This window comes from Melospiza georgiana, chromosome 11, assembly GCF_028018845.1.
Source record: "Melospiza georgiana isolate bMelGeo1 chromosome 11, bMelGeo1.pri, whole genome shotgun sequence".
Classification (NCBI taxonomy): domain Eukaryota; kingdom Metazoa; phylum Chordata; class Aves; order Passeriformes; family Passerellidae; genus Melospiza; species Melospiza georgiana.
The window spans coordinates 9,499,880-9,517,144 of record NC_080440.1 but is presented as its reverse complement, the minus strand read 5'-3'; the positions used below and the strand labels follow the sequence as shown (position 1 = coordinate 9,517,144).

Genomic DNA, 17,265 nt, shown 5'->3' with positions numbered 1-17,265 from the left:
GTAGCATGTGTCCAGTCCCTTCAGTCTGGACACTGATTGTACCTGCTTTTTGTCTGTGTGCTGCTCCCAATAGCTGCCCAGCAATTGTTGCTTGCACAGATAAGGCACAAGAGCTTTTATCATGAGAGTCAGGAAAATAGCAGAAGAGGTTTGCAGACTCTCTACGAAGAGAAAGACACGGTACTATAAAATCTGTCTCTGCAGTGGCTGTGTTAATCCCTTGTTTTTCTTGTCTCTCCAAGCCTCTCTGAGATGACAGAGGATCAGCTGGCATGCCAGACAAGTCCCAGCAATGTGTCCACAGAACTCCCAGTCACCATCAAATACGGGGAGCAGGAGCGGAGATTGGAAGGATCCCTCTTTAGATATACTCTGGATCCCAACATCACTTTTGCAGAGCCACCTAAAAGTTTCCTCAGGTAGAAAGAATGAGTATCCCTTCCCCTGGGCAGTGTGCTGGGGCTGCAGCACCAATGTCATCTCTCTTGAGTAGCACTTTGGGGTGAAGCCAGGCTTGTCAGAATGGGCATAAACTGAAGGATGGACAGAATTGAGCTAATGAATTACAGGTGAATCAGATCAACTCCTTTTGTCTTTCAGTGGAGGGAGAGTGCTCAGAGTTCATGGATACAACTTGGATGTTGTACAGAAACCAAAGATCCGAGTTACGGTTTCTCCATCTGAACGCCGGCGCCGAGGAGCGGGGCGATGGCGAAGGATCGTCCCGGACTCTGAGTGTCCTGAGGGCTCTCTGTGCAGCATCCAGCAGGTAGCACAGCACTCTGTGGGGGTGTGGGTGCACAAGGGTTGATGTTCCACCTCTGAAGAAGTGGCCTTTCTGTCCCTAGGGCTTTTTTCCTCCCACCACTTGCTGTTATCTGCTTGGATCATGCTAACAGTCTTGCCTATGGAAGTGTACTCTGCCAGGCTGAGAGGTTAAGCACTTCCACAAACATTTCCATGGGCTGGGTCTGCCTCTGCCTAGAGATGTGCAGGACTGTGATGTGGGACAGAAATAGCAATGCAGCAGGGTGGGGATAAAGGAATCTACATCTGAGCCAGAGAGTTTGTGTTGCTCAATGCGTCTGTGCTTCAGATTCTTCCTTTTGCATATTTCAGTCTGTCCCTGTAGTTCCTGGGATGTCTTTCACTCTGACATACAAAACTAGGCAGTGAAATTACCAGCACCACAATTATTTTCTGCTCTCCTGCTGCCAGTCTGCTGAGATGGGTCATTACAGAGATATTGATGTGGTCATCAAGGTCACAGAGCATGCAGCAGAGTTTGCAGAGGTAGAGGGTGGTTTGGCTGCCCGAGTACAAGAAGGATTTGCATCATTAGTGCAAATGATGATGGGCTTCCTGTCATAAATGTGCTCCTGATGCACAGGCATCAATAAAAGTTGGTTTTATCGATGTTCTTATGAAAGATGTGTGACTGTAGGGCAGAAAAAAATATGCTCTAATGCTTTCATTGAATGTACAAAACATATCCAACCAGGCATGGGAACACTTTCACAGAAGCATTCAGACTGGGAAAACAGCCTTGCATTGAAGATGTTTGGTCCTATTCTCTCAGAGCAGGGAAATCTAAAGCTGGTCTCTCTCCAGAATTTGCTGCCAGGGGAATGTCAGAGCTGATTCCCACTGCTGAGACCTTCCAACAAAACCAGTGCTATGAAAGCTTTCCTTTAGAGCAACATGGGGAATTCCTCAGATCTTGGATTTTTCCCCTTTACAGTTAAGCAGGGTTCTTCTGGCATTTCTCCAGACTAGAAGAATGCAGACTGGCCCCAGATTGTTTGGGGTGGAAAGTATTGCCAAGCTGCAGGAGAAGCACTGGTGTTCCATTACTGACACATTTTTTTGCCTTTTCCACTTAGTTTGAAGAACCATGTCTCGTTAACTCTTCCTACCTGATCCTGTGCAAAACTCCAGCCATTAACCTGCTGTTGAGGAGTGTCCGAATCAAACTGGAATTTATTCTGGATAATCTGAGCTTTGATTTCAACTCACTGCATCCCATGCCTTTCTCTTATGAAGTCAACCCCATCCTAAAACCATTGAATGCTGAGGACCCTGCCAAACCATATCGTCACAAGCCAGGAAGTGTCATCTCTGTGGAGGTAAGACAAAAACCAGCTGGAATTCATGTTCCTTGTATGAAATTTTAAGTTTGTGTCATACAGCATCCAAGGTTTTTAAAGCATTTGACAGGTTGCAACCTGTCACAGCACATCTGCTATGAACTGTGAGAAACAGTTCATAAGAGGAGGGAAAAGTGCATCAAAAAAGCCTCCTGAGTCCATAAATAATTTCTAGGGCTTCATAGGGCTTATGGAAACTTCTGTGGTTTGTTTTGGGGGTTTTATTTAATCCTTATAAATTGTTTGTATATGAGATATTAGTACTAGATTATCCCCACATCCTGTTCTCAGCTGCTAACTCTATCATAACTACTTTAGTTTCATCCAGAAATAACTTAGGAGTAAAAGAATCCTGCCAGTGGGGAAGACCTGTTACTAAGTGAAGGCAGAAACATCACTCATTAAAGATTATACAGAAGAGCACAGTGACTCTATTTTACTGTACATGCAAGAAAAAAATTGAGGTATTTTGTTTGTATGGAAAGGTACTTTTCAGTCCAGTACTCTTAAAGAAGGTAATGGGTGCAGCTGTAGGTGCAAATTCTCCACATGCTGTCCTTTTGCATATGGGTGAAAAACTCTGAAGATGTGAAAGCATAGAAATGCCTAGACCACTGCCATTGGAGTTGAATGCATCATGGAGATGTAGGGCAGGTTGAGAAGACTGGAAGAGAACTTTAAAAGACAAGGAGGTTGATCTGTCAGCCTGTTGGGATACCCTGACAGAGCTCTGGGCTTAGAAAGCATTAAAGCATAAAAATGTAATTAACATCAGTCAGCATGGTTTTATTAAAAAAAGAAAAAGTCTTAATTCCCCAAAATTAAAGCAAATAAGAGAAATAGCACAGATATATTATACCTTTGAAAGGCATTGATTGACTCAGCTGAGTGTGCAGGTTAACTGACATGAGACTACCTTTTTAAACATACAGAGTGAAGAGCTGAGCTTAGCTGGGTTTCGCTGAAGAGCCTTAAGAGGACAGGCTATTTATAACTGTACTTATGCAGTGTGCTACAGGTCCTAAAGCTAAATCTAAATCATATGCAACTGAATTTTTTAGCTTACAAACTTAACTCCTGCAGCCTATTCACATGTGAGCATAAACAAAGAAGAAAAAAGGCTGCTTTCATCTCATGGTATTGGTCTCCTCCGTCTTCTCTGAAGCCATGGTAATTCATAGTTGTTTTTTCACTGATCTCATGTGCTGTCCAAATGTATTTCAGGGGGAAAATCTAGATCTGGCTATTTCCAAGGATGAAGTTATGGCTATGATTGGGGAAGGCATCTGTGTGGTGAAGACACTAACAAGGAATCACCTGTACTGCGAGCCGCCCTCGGAGCAGCCGGCTCCGCGGCACCGCACCAAGCGCGAGGGCACGGACCTGCTCCCGGAGTTCACGGTAGGGCATCAGCAGCACTGCCAGGAACCCTGGCATTTCTAGAGGCATGTGCAAGAAGTGGGAGTGGGATGTGAAGTTAGGAAAGGTACAAGCCCTGCTGAGGGATGGGGGAGGTAACAGGGGTGGCAGGGAACTGGTCTTGTTCTCAAATTCTGCTCTTAAAGGCTAAAGTTGTCTGAAAGTAAACAGTATAGCTGGGTTCACTGCTGTGGGACAGCTCTTCTGGGCAGCTGTGTGCCCCCTGTGCTCATTCTGGAGAAGCCCTGTGGCTTTGTATTTAATTCCTGCGCAGAGGAATGGAATCATCATGGCTAATACTTACTTTTCACAGGTTCAGATGGGAAACCTGAACTTCCTCCTGGGCCGAGTGCAGTATGACACAGAGAGCCAGCTCACCTTCCCACTGGAGGCACAGATTGGTTTGGGTGTTGGTGCATCCTTTGTGGCACTGATTGTTCTGGTCATTGTCTTCATATACAGGTAAGAAGTGCTGGCATGGGTGAAGCCTTTAAGTTCCTCTCAGTGTTTTTCAGTGGGTGTCACCAAGCGTGTACATCTTGGGCCTAAACAAGGCTACAATTTTCTTTATTTTGTGCCAAATTCTGAGCCCCTGGGGGTGTTGGATGCAGGAGGCATGTTGCACTGCTAGTCACAGTCTGCACTGTGGTTCATTAGAATCTAACAGATGCTTCAAGAGACGCATCTAGTTTATTGTATGCTGTGTGGTGTCCTGCAAAATTGATGCTTTGTAGAAATTGCCTCAGCCCTGGCAGCAGCATAGCAGTTGGCAAGGACAGTCCCTGGGCTAGTGCCACCAAGAACAATTTTCCTTCTTATTGCAGGAGGAAGAGCAAACAGGCTCTGAGGGATTACAAGAAAGTTCAAATCCAACTGGAAAATCTGGAAACGAGTGTTCGGGACAGATGCAAAAAGGAATTCACAGGTCAGTCACTGAGCTCCTGGGTTTCTGCAGCTTCAGGGAAACTTGGAGAACTTCCCTCAACCCTACCTCTCTTCCCATTCCTGTGTACTTGTCTGTGTAGCTCAGAGCAGGCGATAATTTATCCTGTGCCACTGCGTAGAAATGTAGAGCCAAATTCTTCCTTTTTTAATTGTTTAATTCAGGGCACAGTGATTTATACAGACCTCTCTTATTCTCCACTTCATCCTCCAGACTCAGGTGAAGAGGTAAAAGTCAAGACAGCACAATTGGAGGGATCTTAGGACGACTTCTAGCCCAGTCTTTGTGTAGGGCAAATTGAATTGCAGCCCATATTCTAAGCTTACATGCTTTATACTTCAGCTCTTTACAACTGTGGGGTTCTGAAACTCTGCAGGTCACTGAGACTGTAGTCTCCAATTAATGTGTGAAGGAGTGAGGAGCAAGTATCTAATACTCTATGTTTGCTGTTGGTAATGCCCGTAACCACAGATGTGTGTTGAACAGTGGCTTCCTCTTTACAAAATTGGAAACCAGCTCCTGATTGGAACATTCCTCATGCTTTTTCTCCTGCTGCCTAGTCTAGCTTTAAATGTTCTAGCAATGAGACCCCAATATACCTCTTCCTGAGAGGAAACATCCTTCCTGTTTCTCAGTCCCATGCTGCTGGCCCTGGGTGTTCCACTTACCTCATGCTCTGCGCCATCACTTGAGATCATGTCAGTTGTGTCATCCTCATGGGCATTTTCCTTTCCCTCAGACCTGATGACTGAGATGATGGACCTCACAAGTGACCTTGTGGGCACAGGGATCCCCTTCCTGGACTACAAGTCCTATGCAGAACGCATTTTCTTTCCTGGCCACCGTGAGTCCCCACTGCAGAGGGACCTTGACATCCCTGAGTGCCGACGGCAAACAGTGGAGCAGGGCTTGGTCCAGCTCTCCAACCTCCTCAACAGCAAACTCTTCCTCACAAAGGTAATGTCCCTCTCTCTGCTGGCAGCCTGCTGCGGGGCCAGAGCCATGGCACTGGCAGCAGGAGGTGGGCAGTGTCTGTTAAGGTTCTTTCCTTAATAGTTATCTGCACCTCTTCTTCCAAGAGCCAGCAGCTGTGACTGCTGTGTTTGCAGCAGAGTCACACATTGGCTTTTCTGTCTCCCACCAGTTCATCCACACTCTGGAGATCCAGCGCACTTTCTCTCCCAGAGACCGGGCCTATGTGGCGTCGCTGCTCACGGTGTCGCTGCATGGGAAGCTGGAGTACTTCACTGACATCCTCAAAACACTCCTGAACGACCTTGTGGAGCAGTATGTGGCCAAGAACCCCAAGCTGATGCTGCGGAGGTGAGTGAGCCAGCCATGGTCCCGCTCCTGAGGGGACAGAGCCTTTCTGCCTGGTTGGCAAACTCTGAAAGGCTCTGCCAAGTCTTCTAATCCCACTTTGCTGTTTAGAGGTCTCTTGAGTTCACAGTCATGCCATGTTTGGAAGCTGAACTGAGATATCTCCCATGTTTAGATCCCCAATAGTCTCCTATCTGGTCATCCTTCTGATCTGAACACATTTCCATTGTTTGAGACCTGCCAGAGGCTTGCCACTGTTCCTGCTTCTTGTCTCTCCAGTTCTGTGATTTGGTGCCTCCTTCAGGCTGACAAGTGCTTCCAGTAAGCAGTGTAAAAAGCATTAACTGTGCTGGTCTTGAAAGGATTTTCTTTCCTCTCCATTCTGTATTGTGACTTAGTCTGCCTTTCTTCCAAAGGGCACAAATCTTTACCTCCAAATCTCCCCCAGTTCTGCACCACATTTCTGTGGCCAACCTGATGCTCTTTTTCAGGACAGAAACAGTGGTAGAGAAGCTGTTGACCAACTGGATGTCCATCTGCCTGTACGCCTTTGTGAGGGTGAGCTCTTTGTCCCATTGTAATGCAGAGGGGCCAAAAGAGGGGAGACAGGCACAGCTTTGCTTTGTGCCTCGCTCATAGCTGAAATAGTGCCAGGGTCACCTTGTATTTCAGGGTGAGGGATAAGGGCTGGGCTGCTCACTGGGAATGGGAATTCTTAAATCAGCATCAATACCACTTGTTTCCAGGATGTGTCACCAGGTCATGGAGGCCTCAGTGTAGCTCCTTTATCTTGAAACACACAGGACACAGGCTGGTCTGTGCATGGGAGGACAGATGCTGGTCTAATTCCTTTTCTAGAGGGCTGGGGAGGCAGCAAGGATTCTCTCAGATTAGTGACAGAGGCAGAACAATGCCTTGGTGATGTGCATTTCTCTGGTAGCTGGACAGTGCACTTTTCCTGTGCATGGAGCAGGAGCTGTTGGCACAGGCTCTGTCTTTGCCTGCTGTGGCTCAGCTGCTATATCCTCAGTCCTGCTTGATATCCATGTTTCCACGCCTGAGGCTCTGCTGGGAGGAGCAAGCTGAATTTCTCTCCTTCTTTTCCATGCCAGGATTCTGTTGGGGAACCCCTTTACATGCTGTTTCGAGGAATCAAACACCAGGTGGATAAAGGGCCAGTGGACTGGGTGACAGGGAAAGCCAAATATACCCTGAATGACAACCGCCTTCTGAGAGAGGACCTGGAGTACCGCACTCTGGTAAGTGCCAAATCTTCTGTCCTCTTGTACACCAGGGCTGGATGTCTCTGCTCCCATAACCAAAGCACAAGTGCAGCACATCCTGCCACTGTCTCCTAGGAGCCAGGTTTGTTCCAGCAGCACAAGTTCGTAGATGATGAAGAGCTCTGCTAAATCAGGCACTTTTGCCCCAGGCTGATGGGAGCCTTCACCACACTCATCTGGTGTACGTGCTGTGCTGTGTCTAGAAATAAGGGGGTGACGTTGCTGATGGCACCTCGAAGCTCCTGCCCAATGCTCTTGAACCGGCTTCCAGCTCTTGACACAGGGCTAAGAATACAAGATGAGGTGTTTAACATCTGTGATGTTTTATCTTCTGAATCTCCCAGTGAAAGGACTAGCTGTTAACTTGCCTGAATGCCAGCCATCAAAGGTGTAAATGTGTCAGATGTAATCTTATCAGCTGAGTAGCTGTGACCTTTTCTTCCCCAGACCTTAAATGCTTTGACACAAGCAGGAGTTGGTGCAGGAGGGGCAGAAGAATCTCAAGGGATTTCTGCGAAAGTGCTGGACTGTGACACCATAACGCAGGTGAAGGAGAAAATCCTAGATCAGATCTATAAAGGGACGCCATACTGTCACCGGCCAGACCCAGACACCCTGGACCTCGGTGAGCAGAGCTCTTTGGTGACAAAACTCAGTGAGGAAGTGAAGGAATGGTGATTCAGTGTCTGTGCACAGCAGCCTGGCATGTGTGACATTTGTCGCTCTGTGCTGAGTGTGCAGAATCACTGACCACCCTGGCTGAGCCCAACAGGGAGGAGGCTGTAACAGAAAGAGGTAGGGGTGGGAAAAAAGCAATTGGGGTCACCCTCTTTCACTTCATGGTGTTCTTTGCCAGACTCAGACCACAGCAATGGCTTGGTCCAAGGGATATGGAAAAAGTGTGGGAGGGGAGGAGGATTTGAGTGCAGTGCAAAGATGCTGTGGGCATAGACTGGCACTTCCTGGCAGCCTTTTAATAATATATGTCAGGGAGGATTTTGTCCATGGTAGCTAATGAATGATAGAACTTACATTGGGAGAGAAAACACTCAGTTTTCCATCTTCTTAATTCTGTTGATTTAGGGATGAGAAGGTACTGAGGAAATAGTAGCTGATAAGAACTATGGGTGCATGTTTGTGGTTTGAGCCACCTCCTTGGAGAGTCACAATCTGACAGAATTTGTAGGAACACGACAGGTGGAACATGGGAGGCCATGAGGCCACCTGTCCCTGTGCTCAGAGGGGTCTGTCCTGGGACTGCAGGAGTCAGCATCATGACAGACACTTGCTCAGGTTATGTTGTCTGTGAAATAGCACAGGTAAAAGCTGACAAGGAGCAGAGGGTGTTTAATGAGGTCAGCCAGGTTGACGCAGATGATGGCTCGAATGAGCAGTTAATCCTTTCCTTTTCTGTGTTTCAATGGCTGTAGAGTGGAGATCAGGGCTGGCAGGTCATCTGATACTGTCCGATGAGGATGTGACATCTGTTGTTCAAGGAACTTGGAAACGTCTGAACACTCTTCAGCATTACAAGGTCGGAACTCAGTCTGCCATTGCCATATCTCTCCTCTCATCCTTGTACACACTGTCAGGCTCTGTTTGTAGCTCTGGCTCCTGGTGAACCACTGTCAGAAGGTCGGACCTTTCTTGCAGAGCATATTCAAATTAAGTCAGTACTGTGGCTGCAGCCTGACTTCCTCAAACACAACCCTGTCCTTACCCCATACCTGAGATGTGGGCATGTGTAGGGCTTGGAAGGATAGGCACAAGTTCATACTGCAGTGAAGGTGATGTACTGGATCTCTTCCTGTTCCAGGCCAGATCAGTCAGGAGGTGATGACACACTGAGCTGCCAAGTACCTTCTAACAATGGAAAGAGGGATTTTTTTAATTACCTTGCACCAGTGTGTTGTATCTTGCAGTATGTTAGTACCTTGCTGCAACATGTTCTAGATCTGAATGACCTCAATCCCTGAGTATTATCTTCGTTGTGCTTTGAACATTTGTTCTTTAATTTGTACAGACAAGATTTTCTCACCCTCAGGAAAGACAGTGATGGTGCCTCTAAATCCCTATTTCTGTCCCTATTTCAAGTGATAGTACAGCCTGTTATGCTCTACAAGCACTTGCCTATTATGCTGATGAGAAACCTGCCATTTGCTTTGAATATTGTTGTTTTCCTTGTGTGCAGGTGCCTGATGGAGCAACAGTAGCACTCGTCCCACGCCTGACCAAGCACATCCACAGGGAAAATCAGGATTACATCCCAGGAGAAAGTGAGTTTGATGACTTGTTCTCATAAAATTACTTCAGAGCACTTGCCAGTTAGTGGAACAAGTCTCTTGATGTAGCCCCAGCTTTATGCTGATATAGAAGGCTGACACATGCTTTGGACCCTCATAGGTTTGTCAGGAAATGTGAAAGTTTGATCAGGTGACGTCAGAGAAAAGCAAAAGTGTGAGAGCAGAGGAAGGCTGGGCTGGGTGTGAAAATGCAGAACAAGCACAGTTGTCTGACTCTCTAGGGCTGACCACAGTCTGCAACTTGCAGAAATCTTTGTGCCTTCAGGTGCTGAACATAGCCTGAGAGGGATGATGGGATGTCAAGCAGTTTCCTTACTGCCTGGCAGAGTGGACAACCCCATGGATACTCCTGTGGCATGAGGGATAGTAGCCACAGGCTGCAGTTTGAGATTGAAATTGGATATGGAACAAAACTTCTTCAGCAAAAGGGTGGTTCAACCCTGAAACAAACCACTGGGGTGGTGGGGGATCTCTGTGTGGGGAAGTTTCCAAGACCTTGAAGGTTTTGGGTGAACAAAGACAACCTGCTGTATAGTTGGCAGAAAGCTGGATAGAGGCCTCCAGAGATTCCTTCCCATCTGTGTTTCTGTTATACCGGGAAATCTTGCTTTCTTGGGCCTCACTGGCCACATCTACTGTGTGAGAGCCAACACTCATCTGTAAACAATTGCTTGGTTTAGAAACACCAATGCTGGAGGATGCAGATGAAGGTGGGATCAAACTTTGGCACCTGGTAAAACCAACAGAAGAGCCAGAGCTTCCCAAGCATCGGCGTGGGAGCTTAAGGGATCGGGAGCGGGCCAAGGCAATCCCAGAGATCTATCTGACACGTCTGCTCTCAATGAAGGTGAGAAGGAGCACAGATTGTGTTGTGCTTGGGATCTTGCCTTCCTTCATATCCCCCAGCAGATTGCTGGGGTGTGTTTGAAGATGAAGCAATACTCTTGACCTGCAGTGGCTTTGGGAACATTTCAATCTCCTCTACATTTTGCTTTGTTCACAAGGTTCTCCCTGACCTCTGTTCCACACACCACAGGGCCTCCTTTCTCCTTTGTTGCTGCTCCCTTCAGTGGGGAGTGGAGTGCCCTTGGATGGATGAGGGGCTGTCACTGAGAAGAAGAGGGTGACCTCTCATCTTTGAGGCCTAGGCTCTCTATTCCCCTCTGCCTGTGCTGACCCTGTCCTGCTTGATTTTCCACAGGGCACTCTGCAGAAGTTTGTGGATGACTTGTTCCAGGTGATCCTCAGTACCAACCGCCCTGTTCCTCTGGCAGTCAAGTACTTCTTTGACCTGTTAGATGAGCAGGCCATGCACTATGGCATTGCAGACCCTGAGACCATCCATATCTGGAAGACAAACAGGTAGGGTGTTCCTGAGGGCCCTGGAGGAGGCACTGCTGACTTGCTTCGAGCTTGCAAAGTGACAGCCACCTCTGCCTGTCTGAGGAGGAGCAAAATTCAAGTGCAGGGCAGCAGACCATAGGGTGAAGAGTTGGTTTTGCTGGGAGAACAAAGCAGAGAGATGCAGTAACATGTAGAATATCTTTCAGCACTGTAGCTGCCACCTCTGCTGATGCCCTTTTGCACTTCTGTCCTCTCTACAGCCTCCCCCTGCGGTTCTGGATCAACATCATCAAGAACCCCCAGTTTGTTTTTGATGTTCAGACGTCGGATAACGTGGACGCTGTGCTGCTGGTCATTGCACAGACCTTCATGGACTCCTGCACAATAGCTGACCATAAGTTAGGGCGGGTGAGTACAGAGGAGAAAGGACCACGGCTGGCACAGAGAGCTGAGTGCTGCCTTAGGAAGGCAAAAATGTTTACATAGCACCATGGGGACAGCAGGCCAGGCTCCCCCTGGCTCCCATGTGCAGCTGGAGAGGAATGGGGACTCTTGGGAAGAGAGGAGGGAGGATCAGATTTTGTTTAGCAACAAGAAATTGTTGAGGAATGCTCTTTATTTACAGCTTGCAGTTATTTGGGGGACAGAGCTGAATTCAGTTGGCTGTAGCAGACAGTGGGAGTCACAGGATGTAACTTGGGACATTCACATTAGCCATTAGAAAGGCTTTCCACCATCACTACTCACCCTGTGCTGAGGGTGGAACAGTCCTGCACAGGTCACCACAGATGGGATGGGTGGATCTCTGGAGCACATCAGGCATCAGCTGTGCAAAGCCATAGCCAGTGTGATCTCATACTGGTGATCACCCAGCTCCAGGGGGAAGGCTGGACTAGGGATCCTGGGGTGCCTTCATCAGCTCATCTCAAGGTACCTCAGACTGCATTACTAGAAGAGAACCTGTTATTTGAAGTGCCTCTCCATGCAGAGGACAAAAAATTCCTGATCCTGAACAAATGGCAGAAAATAGAAGTGTGTTACCTGCTGAGGTTAGTGCACAGAACAATAAAGGAGCTTTTCATAACCCATTCTGGTTTTGGATGTTGAAGGACTCTCCAATCAATAAGCTGCTTTATGCCCGGGACATTCCTCGCTACAAGCAGATGGTGGAAAGGTAAGTGATGGGTGTGAGGAGCTGTAGTTCCAGCAGGGAGGAGCAGGGACCATGCACTAATTCCTGTGTGCCCCTGTCCAGGTACTACGCAGACATTCGTCAGACCATCTCTGCCAGTGACCAGGAGATGAACTCTGCCCTGGCTGAGCTGTCACGGGTAAATAAAAGTATTTCAGAAGTTACCTGGCCCCTCACTTGTGCATCCAGGAGAGAGTTATTAATGCAGACACGGGATATTCCAGCTGAGTGTGCAGCTCTGCTCAGACACACTGACTGTGCCTAGTGGCTGCCCTGCACCACAGCTAGGGTGAGGGTCTGCCCACCATGCACTGGAGAGAAGAAGGGGTAGTCAAGAAATACAACAATTCCTGTTGCTTTCTTAATGAGTTGTGAGGACAAAGAATTTGACAGGACAATTGTTAGATGTCTCACAGTTTTGTCTAATTTCTTTTCTTATAAACAGAACTACTCAGGTGACCTCAATTCCCTGGTGGCTCTACATGAATTGTACAAATACATCAATAAGTACTATGACCAGGTGAGTGTGTCTTTTCAGCAGGTATGAATAAACCTTTGTTCTACCACCCAAACAAAAAAACCTAAAAAAATTAACAATTGAGAGCAGCCAGACTATTCCAACACTGTGTATTGTTTCATTGGTATGCATAACTCATGTCATGAGTTTGTTTCATTCTTATCAAAGAGCAAGGGAGGAGATCAGCAAAAAGAACTTATCTCTAACTTGGAGCCTCTTGGGCTTTCATGTGTGCTTCTTTATTTTTACTTCAATATCCAAATATTCTACTTAAAGAAGAAATGCAGTTAGTTCAGATTAATTTAGTAAAGACTCAATTTTCAGGTGAGAAGTTTAGCTTTTTTTTTTTTTTTTGCCATGTGAAGTCTGTAAGTTAGTACAATGAATCTAGAATACTTCTTTTGTGGTTAATTTGAGATTAATTACTGCATACCCACTCTAGACTAGAGCATGCTGAATTGCAGCTTGAGGTTCTCCATAATGCATGGTGTTCAGCTGGTTGGGTGTTGTGTGCTGGAGAAAGGCTGCCAGTGAGCTCTGTCTGGTTGCAGATCATTACTGCCTTGGAAGAAGACCCAACGGCACAGAAGATGCAGCTTGGATATAGACTGCAACAGATTGCAGCAGCTGTGGAGAATAAAGTCACAGATTTGTGACAGGCACAGACAGACTGCTCTCCCCTGGCTGAATGGGGACAGTGCTCATCCCAGTTGATAAACAGGGTGTCCTGCTGCCATTGGAACCAGACTCTCCAAGGAACCTGCGGGTGACGTGAGCAAGGGGATGGCCAAGGCACTACAAAGTACAAGCGTCCTTGCATCTCAGAGAATATTTTTTTACAGTTTTTTTTTTCTTTTTAAAAGCAAAATGAAACAAAAATCAAGGACAAACTCTGGTTTTTCCCTGGCAGACTGCTGAGGGACCACACAGGTCCTTCCTACAGATGTGAATGTGCCAAGTTTGCAAACCATGTTATTGAAGAGCCAGGTGTCAACACCGAGCACTGTCTGTGGAGTCTTCAGCCTTGCATGGATGCCCTTTCCAGAGCTGGAACACTCCCTGCTGCAACCACTCACTTCCTTGGGGATCAGGAAGCTTTTCCTGGGTTGATTGCTGTGCTAACCTCTGTTTTCAGCTAGCAAGCACTCCTGAGAAACTCCTCGCAGCAATGTCCCTGCTGGTCCCAGATGTTGGATGTGGAAAGGAGAATGTCCAGTGGTGAAGGTCTCTTGTTCCCAAGTGTCCTGGTCTCTGACAGCTCGTGTATGGCACCTGCTTGGCTGGAATGTGCTCACCAGCATGGGTGTTTGCCACAGGGCCCGCTGTAAATGAACAGTACCCCTCACCTTTCCCTCAGGACAATTGCAGTGTCTGAGAGTCGCTACCTGGCTCGCTTCGGTCTCCACTGACTCAGCTTGGATCTGTCTTCCTGGTTCCTTGTGGTCAGAGGTTGCCCTGCTCTTTGGAAAAGCACAACAAATGCCTTGTGCCACTCCCCCTTCCTCCAGTGTCCAGCTGTTCTGCTGCTCTGAACTGGACTTGTAAATACCCTCAAAGTTAATGTATTTAAATGCTAAAGGAGAATGTTTAACTTTGTGGCTTTGAGACAAAGCTTTTCTTGGAGAAGTATCTCTGTGCACTTCTACTGACAAACGTCTGTCAGCACTGGAGCAGTTTTCTCCACTGCTTTGTCTGCAGGGATAACTTGTAGGTGTCTCCCTTGTCGTACCAGCAGCTCGCCTTTCCTCATGGCTCAGCCCCAGGCTCTCTTTGTGCTCTTCTCTTAGGGCTTGCCTTACACCTAACTCTCAGCTCCACTGCTCAGACTCTCCTCTTGTGGCACATAGAAGGTTTATTTGGTGAGCTGTGAACTCAAAGGAGCTGTCAAGCACAACCATGATGTTCCCAAGGAGGGTTGGGTGTCCTGCAAAAAGGAATGATTTGTGCACGGAGGAGAGGGCTGGAGCAGGCACAAGCACAGTTAGCTGGCAGCTGTCACTGGGCAGCTCCTCATTGCTCCCTCCTTAGTTTCTCCACTTTGTGAACAGTCCTCTGCCCTTCTAGGAGCTAATTTATAAGGGTGATTTACTTGTTCTCTCTCCTGCTCACCCCACCCCTGCCCCCCCAGCTGCTAATTCCACACTGATGTCCTGTGTGCCTGGGGCAGGTCCAGGTCTGACTCCTCTGCCGCTACTCCGAGGTGGTGATTGTGTGGGCCAGGAGGGAGCAGAGCTAGAACAGAGCAGGATCACATCCCTACCTCTCTTTACATTGCAAATAGCAGTAATTCTAGGCGTGCTCCATCAGCCCTGTGGCTTTGTGCGAGTTCTGTGCAGTTGCAGAATTGTTCTTGGAGCAGGCTAATGCTGGCCTCTGTTCCTCTTCTGTGAGCCTCTCTCAGCAGTATAGCAGGGTTCCCAGGTACATGGTGTGCCCAGAGTATGAGCATCCCTGTGCAACCTTCTGCTCCTATCCTGCTGTACAGAGCAGCAGGGTGGCTGGCTGGTTGCTGCCAGGCAAAAATGGGGCTGCAGAGTTTGCCTCTTTGCCCAGGTGAGGACCAGTTAGGATCTCACTCCTGCCTGACCATCCATTTCCACAAAACTCATGGGAACTTAGCGTCTCTGAAACCTTTGTCTTGACTAAATCTGATTGAATTGGTCACCCCAGAAAGCTGAGGAAAGGACTGCTGGATGGGAAAAAGCCAATACAATGCATGTTAGTAAAGCCCATTCCTTTAGGGACTGCAAGAGATTGCTTGGTTTGAGGCAGGTGCAGGTATAGTGGTGGAGTAGCATTGTCCCTTTGTGTGTTGGTGGATGGACTTTCTGCCCTAGGAAACAAGGCCTGGTTTGTGGCCTCGCCAACTTGCTCAGTGTCTGCCAGACACCACAGAATCTCTGCTGGATTTCTGGCTCTACAGACTGTTAGTGTCTGCCCCTATTTTTGCAGAATTATCTCTGCACTTTCCCAGAACAGAGTGGCTTGAGGCTTAATTCTCATTCCACCTCCCACTGGTATCCACATTCTCCCTGCTTCTGTGTTCCTGGATGTTGGAAATCATCTCCTTTCTCCAAGTGTATCTGTGAAAGTCTGCTTTTATTAGATTGAAAATCAAGACTTAAAAATAGAGCTAAACATAGGTGATTGACTTACTTAACATGTTCAGCTTGTCCTTGCATGGCTGGGCAGGACACACTGCCCAGTGCAGGTGCAGTGAGGGTGGACAGCTGGTAGTGCTCATCTCCTCCCATCCATCTGTCCTTGGTGTTGTAGATACAGCATCCTGCTCCCTGAGGACACACACTGAAGGCCCTCACTGGGATCAGCTTGGGTGTTTAGGCATGGCCGCTCTTATCTCCGTCCGTGCCCTTCTCCTGTGGCAAAATCCATTTCTGTGGCAGGGTTCTGTTGCATTTAAATTTGCACAAAACAGGTTTTATTATGAAATTCCCTATTGCAGGGAAAAACTTATTTATTTATTCCTCCTGATCCTTCCAAGTTTTTTCCAGTCTCTGCCTGATTCCACAACCAACCAGACATTCCTTGGCAAGGACAGAGAATCCTGTCTGGATGTTCCTGTTTGCTCACAGGAAGCAAGTTCAGTGGGCACCAGCAGAGAGAGCCCTGCTACCACAGCCTGCTGTGGGACGCAGGGATGTCACTGCTCCACTGGGACTCCCAGGACCTCGATGTTCCCCGTGGCAGGCACCCAGCTTTATTTAGTGCTGTGGTCAGAGGGAGGGACTTGCTTTTGCCGTGGTCTGGGTGAAAGGCTGAGAACTGATCAGTGTTAAGATAAATCTCCGTTCGTGTATTTGAATGTCTCTCCCTTTGGCTCGATGAAGCACAGCTGGTGCCCATGTGATGTAGATGTGAGAGCTCCTCCTTTCATCTGTCTGATGGCAAATTTAGGCTGTACCTGAAAGCTTTTTTATTTTGGTAGAAATGATGGCTGATTTTTTTAAATGAAAATAGAGGGTTCTTGAATGCTGCTGCTTTGGTGGAATGCCATCTTTTTCAGGGTGTGCCCTGGTTGCAGCAAGATGCTTTTTGTTGTTGTTGGATTTTTTTTTCTCCTTTTTTTTTTTTTTTAATGTGTGCCTTTCTTGTGGGGATGGTTATTTTGGTTTCCAGAACACCCAGGGCATTTGCTCTTGTAGTCTTTTTCCTGGTCTGTGTCGTGGTGACTCTGCTCTGTCCCAGCCTTGTGACTTGGTGTCTGTCTGTCTGTTATGGTATGGCCTGACCTGCATTTATGCCCTGCCACACCTTAGGTTCTGCTCAGAGCGCCCAAGGTACTGTCTTTCTCAAGTTTGAATTAATAATTAATATAAAAAGCTTGAAAAAAAATCTGAATTTTGTTACATAGTGTAATAACTGTTTGTAGATACTGTTCTGAGATGTAGGAATCTATTGGTGATATAAGAGGTTTTGTCTGTAAATAATCAGTTTAGAGTCAAAATGATTTTAATAAAGAGAATTCTTACACAATAATTCAATAAATTTTAATATACAACCTCTGTGTCGTGCTGGTATTGCAGGATGATGCAATTGCAAATTACACAGAATGTATTTGCCTCTTTTTCTTCCTAAGTGGAAACTGTACTCTGAAGCACCAGGACCTGGAAGCTGTGTGAGGAGTGAGGCTTTTCCCTCCTCCCTAGGCTATGTTTCTTCAAGATAACCTTGTGCCTCCTTCCACCTGCATCCCTCTGCAGATTCCAGAGCTCAAATACCATCCCTGCCCAGGGGAGCAGGCAGCCTCCCTCCACAGACAGTTTGGGCTGGCCCTGG

At 47.3% G+C, this 17,265-nt stretch overlaps 1 protein-coding gene across 6 annotated transcripts in view; it reads left to right on the top strand.

The window, feature by feature from the left end:
* The window catches only part of PLXNB1 (plexin B1), a 77,421-nt gene extending 60,434 nt beyond the window's left edge, over window positions 1–16,987 (top strand). For 5 of the 6 annotated variants that reach the window (XM_058031813.1, XM_058031810.1, XM_058031811.1 and 2 more), the window contains 20 exons: window positions 243–419; window positions 601–769; window positions 1,884–2,126; window positions 3,372–3,548; window positions 3,880–4,028; window positions 4,391–4,491; window positions 5,249–5,466; window positions 5,654–5,832; window positions 6,321–6,387; window positions 6,942–7,088; window positions 7,560–7,737; window positions 8,543–8,646; window positions 9,304–9,388; window positions 10,096–10,262; window positions 10,617–10,777; window positions 11,020–11,167; window positions 11,869–11,933; window positions 12,015–12,090; window positions 12,397–12,471; window positions 13,020–16,987. In XM_058031813.1, the coding sequence (XP_057887796.1) occupies window positions 243–419; window positions 601–769; window positions 1,884–2,126; window positions 3,372–3,548; window positions 3,880–4,028; window positions 4,391–4,491; window positions 5,249–5,466; window positions 5,654–5,832; window positions 6,321–6,387; window positions 6,942–7,088; window positions 7,560–7,737; window positions 8,543–8,646; window positions 9,304–9,388; window positions 10,096–10,262; window positions 10,617–10,777; window positions 11,020–11,167; window positions 11,869–11,933; window positions 12,015–12,090; window positions 12,397–12,471; window positions 13,020–13,124 (2,791 nt within the window). In that variant the 3' untranslated portion in view covers window positions 13,125–16,987. Of the gene's footprint in view, window positions 1–242; window positions 420–600; window positions 770–1,883; window positions 2,127–3,371; window positions 3,549–3,879; window positions 4,029–4,390; window positions 4,492–5,248; window positions 5,467–5,653; window positions 5,833–6,320; window positions 6,388–6,941; window positions 7,089–7,559; window positions 7,738–8,542; window positions 8,647–9,303; window positions 9,389–10,095; window positions 10,263–10,616; window positions 10,778–11,019; window positions 11,168–11,868; window positions 11,938–12,014; window positions 12,091–12,396; window positions 12,472–13,019 lie in introns of those variants that run through there. The other variant, XM_058031815.1, reaches the window with a different exon arrangement.
* Window positions 16,988–17,265: the final 278 nt, after the last annotated feature.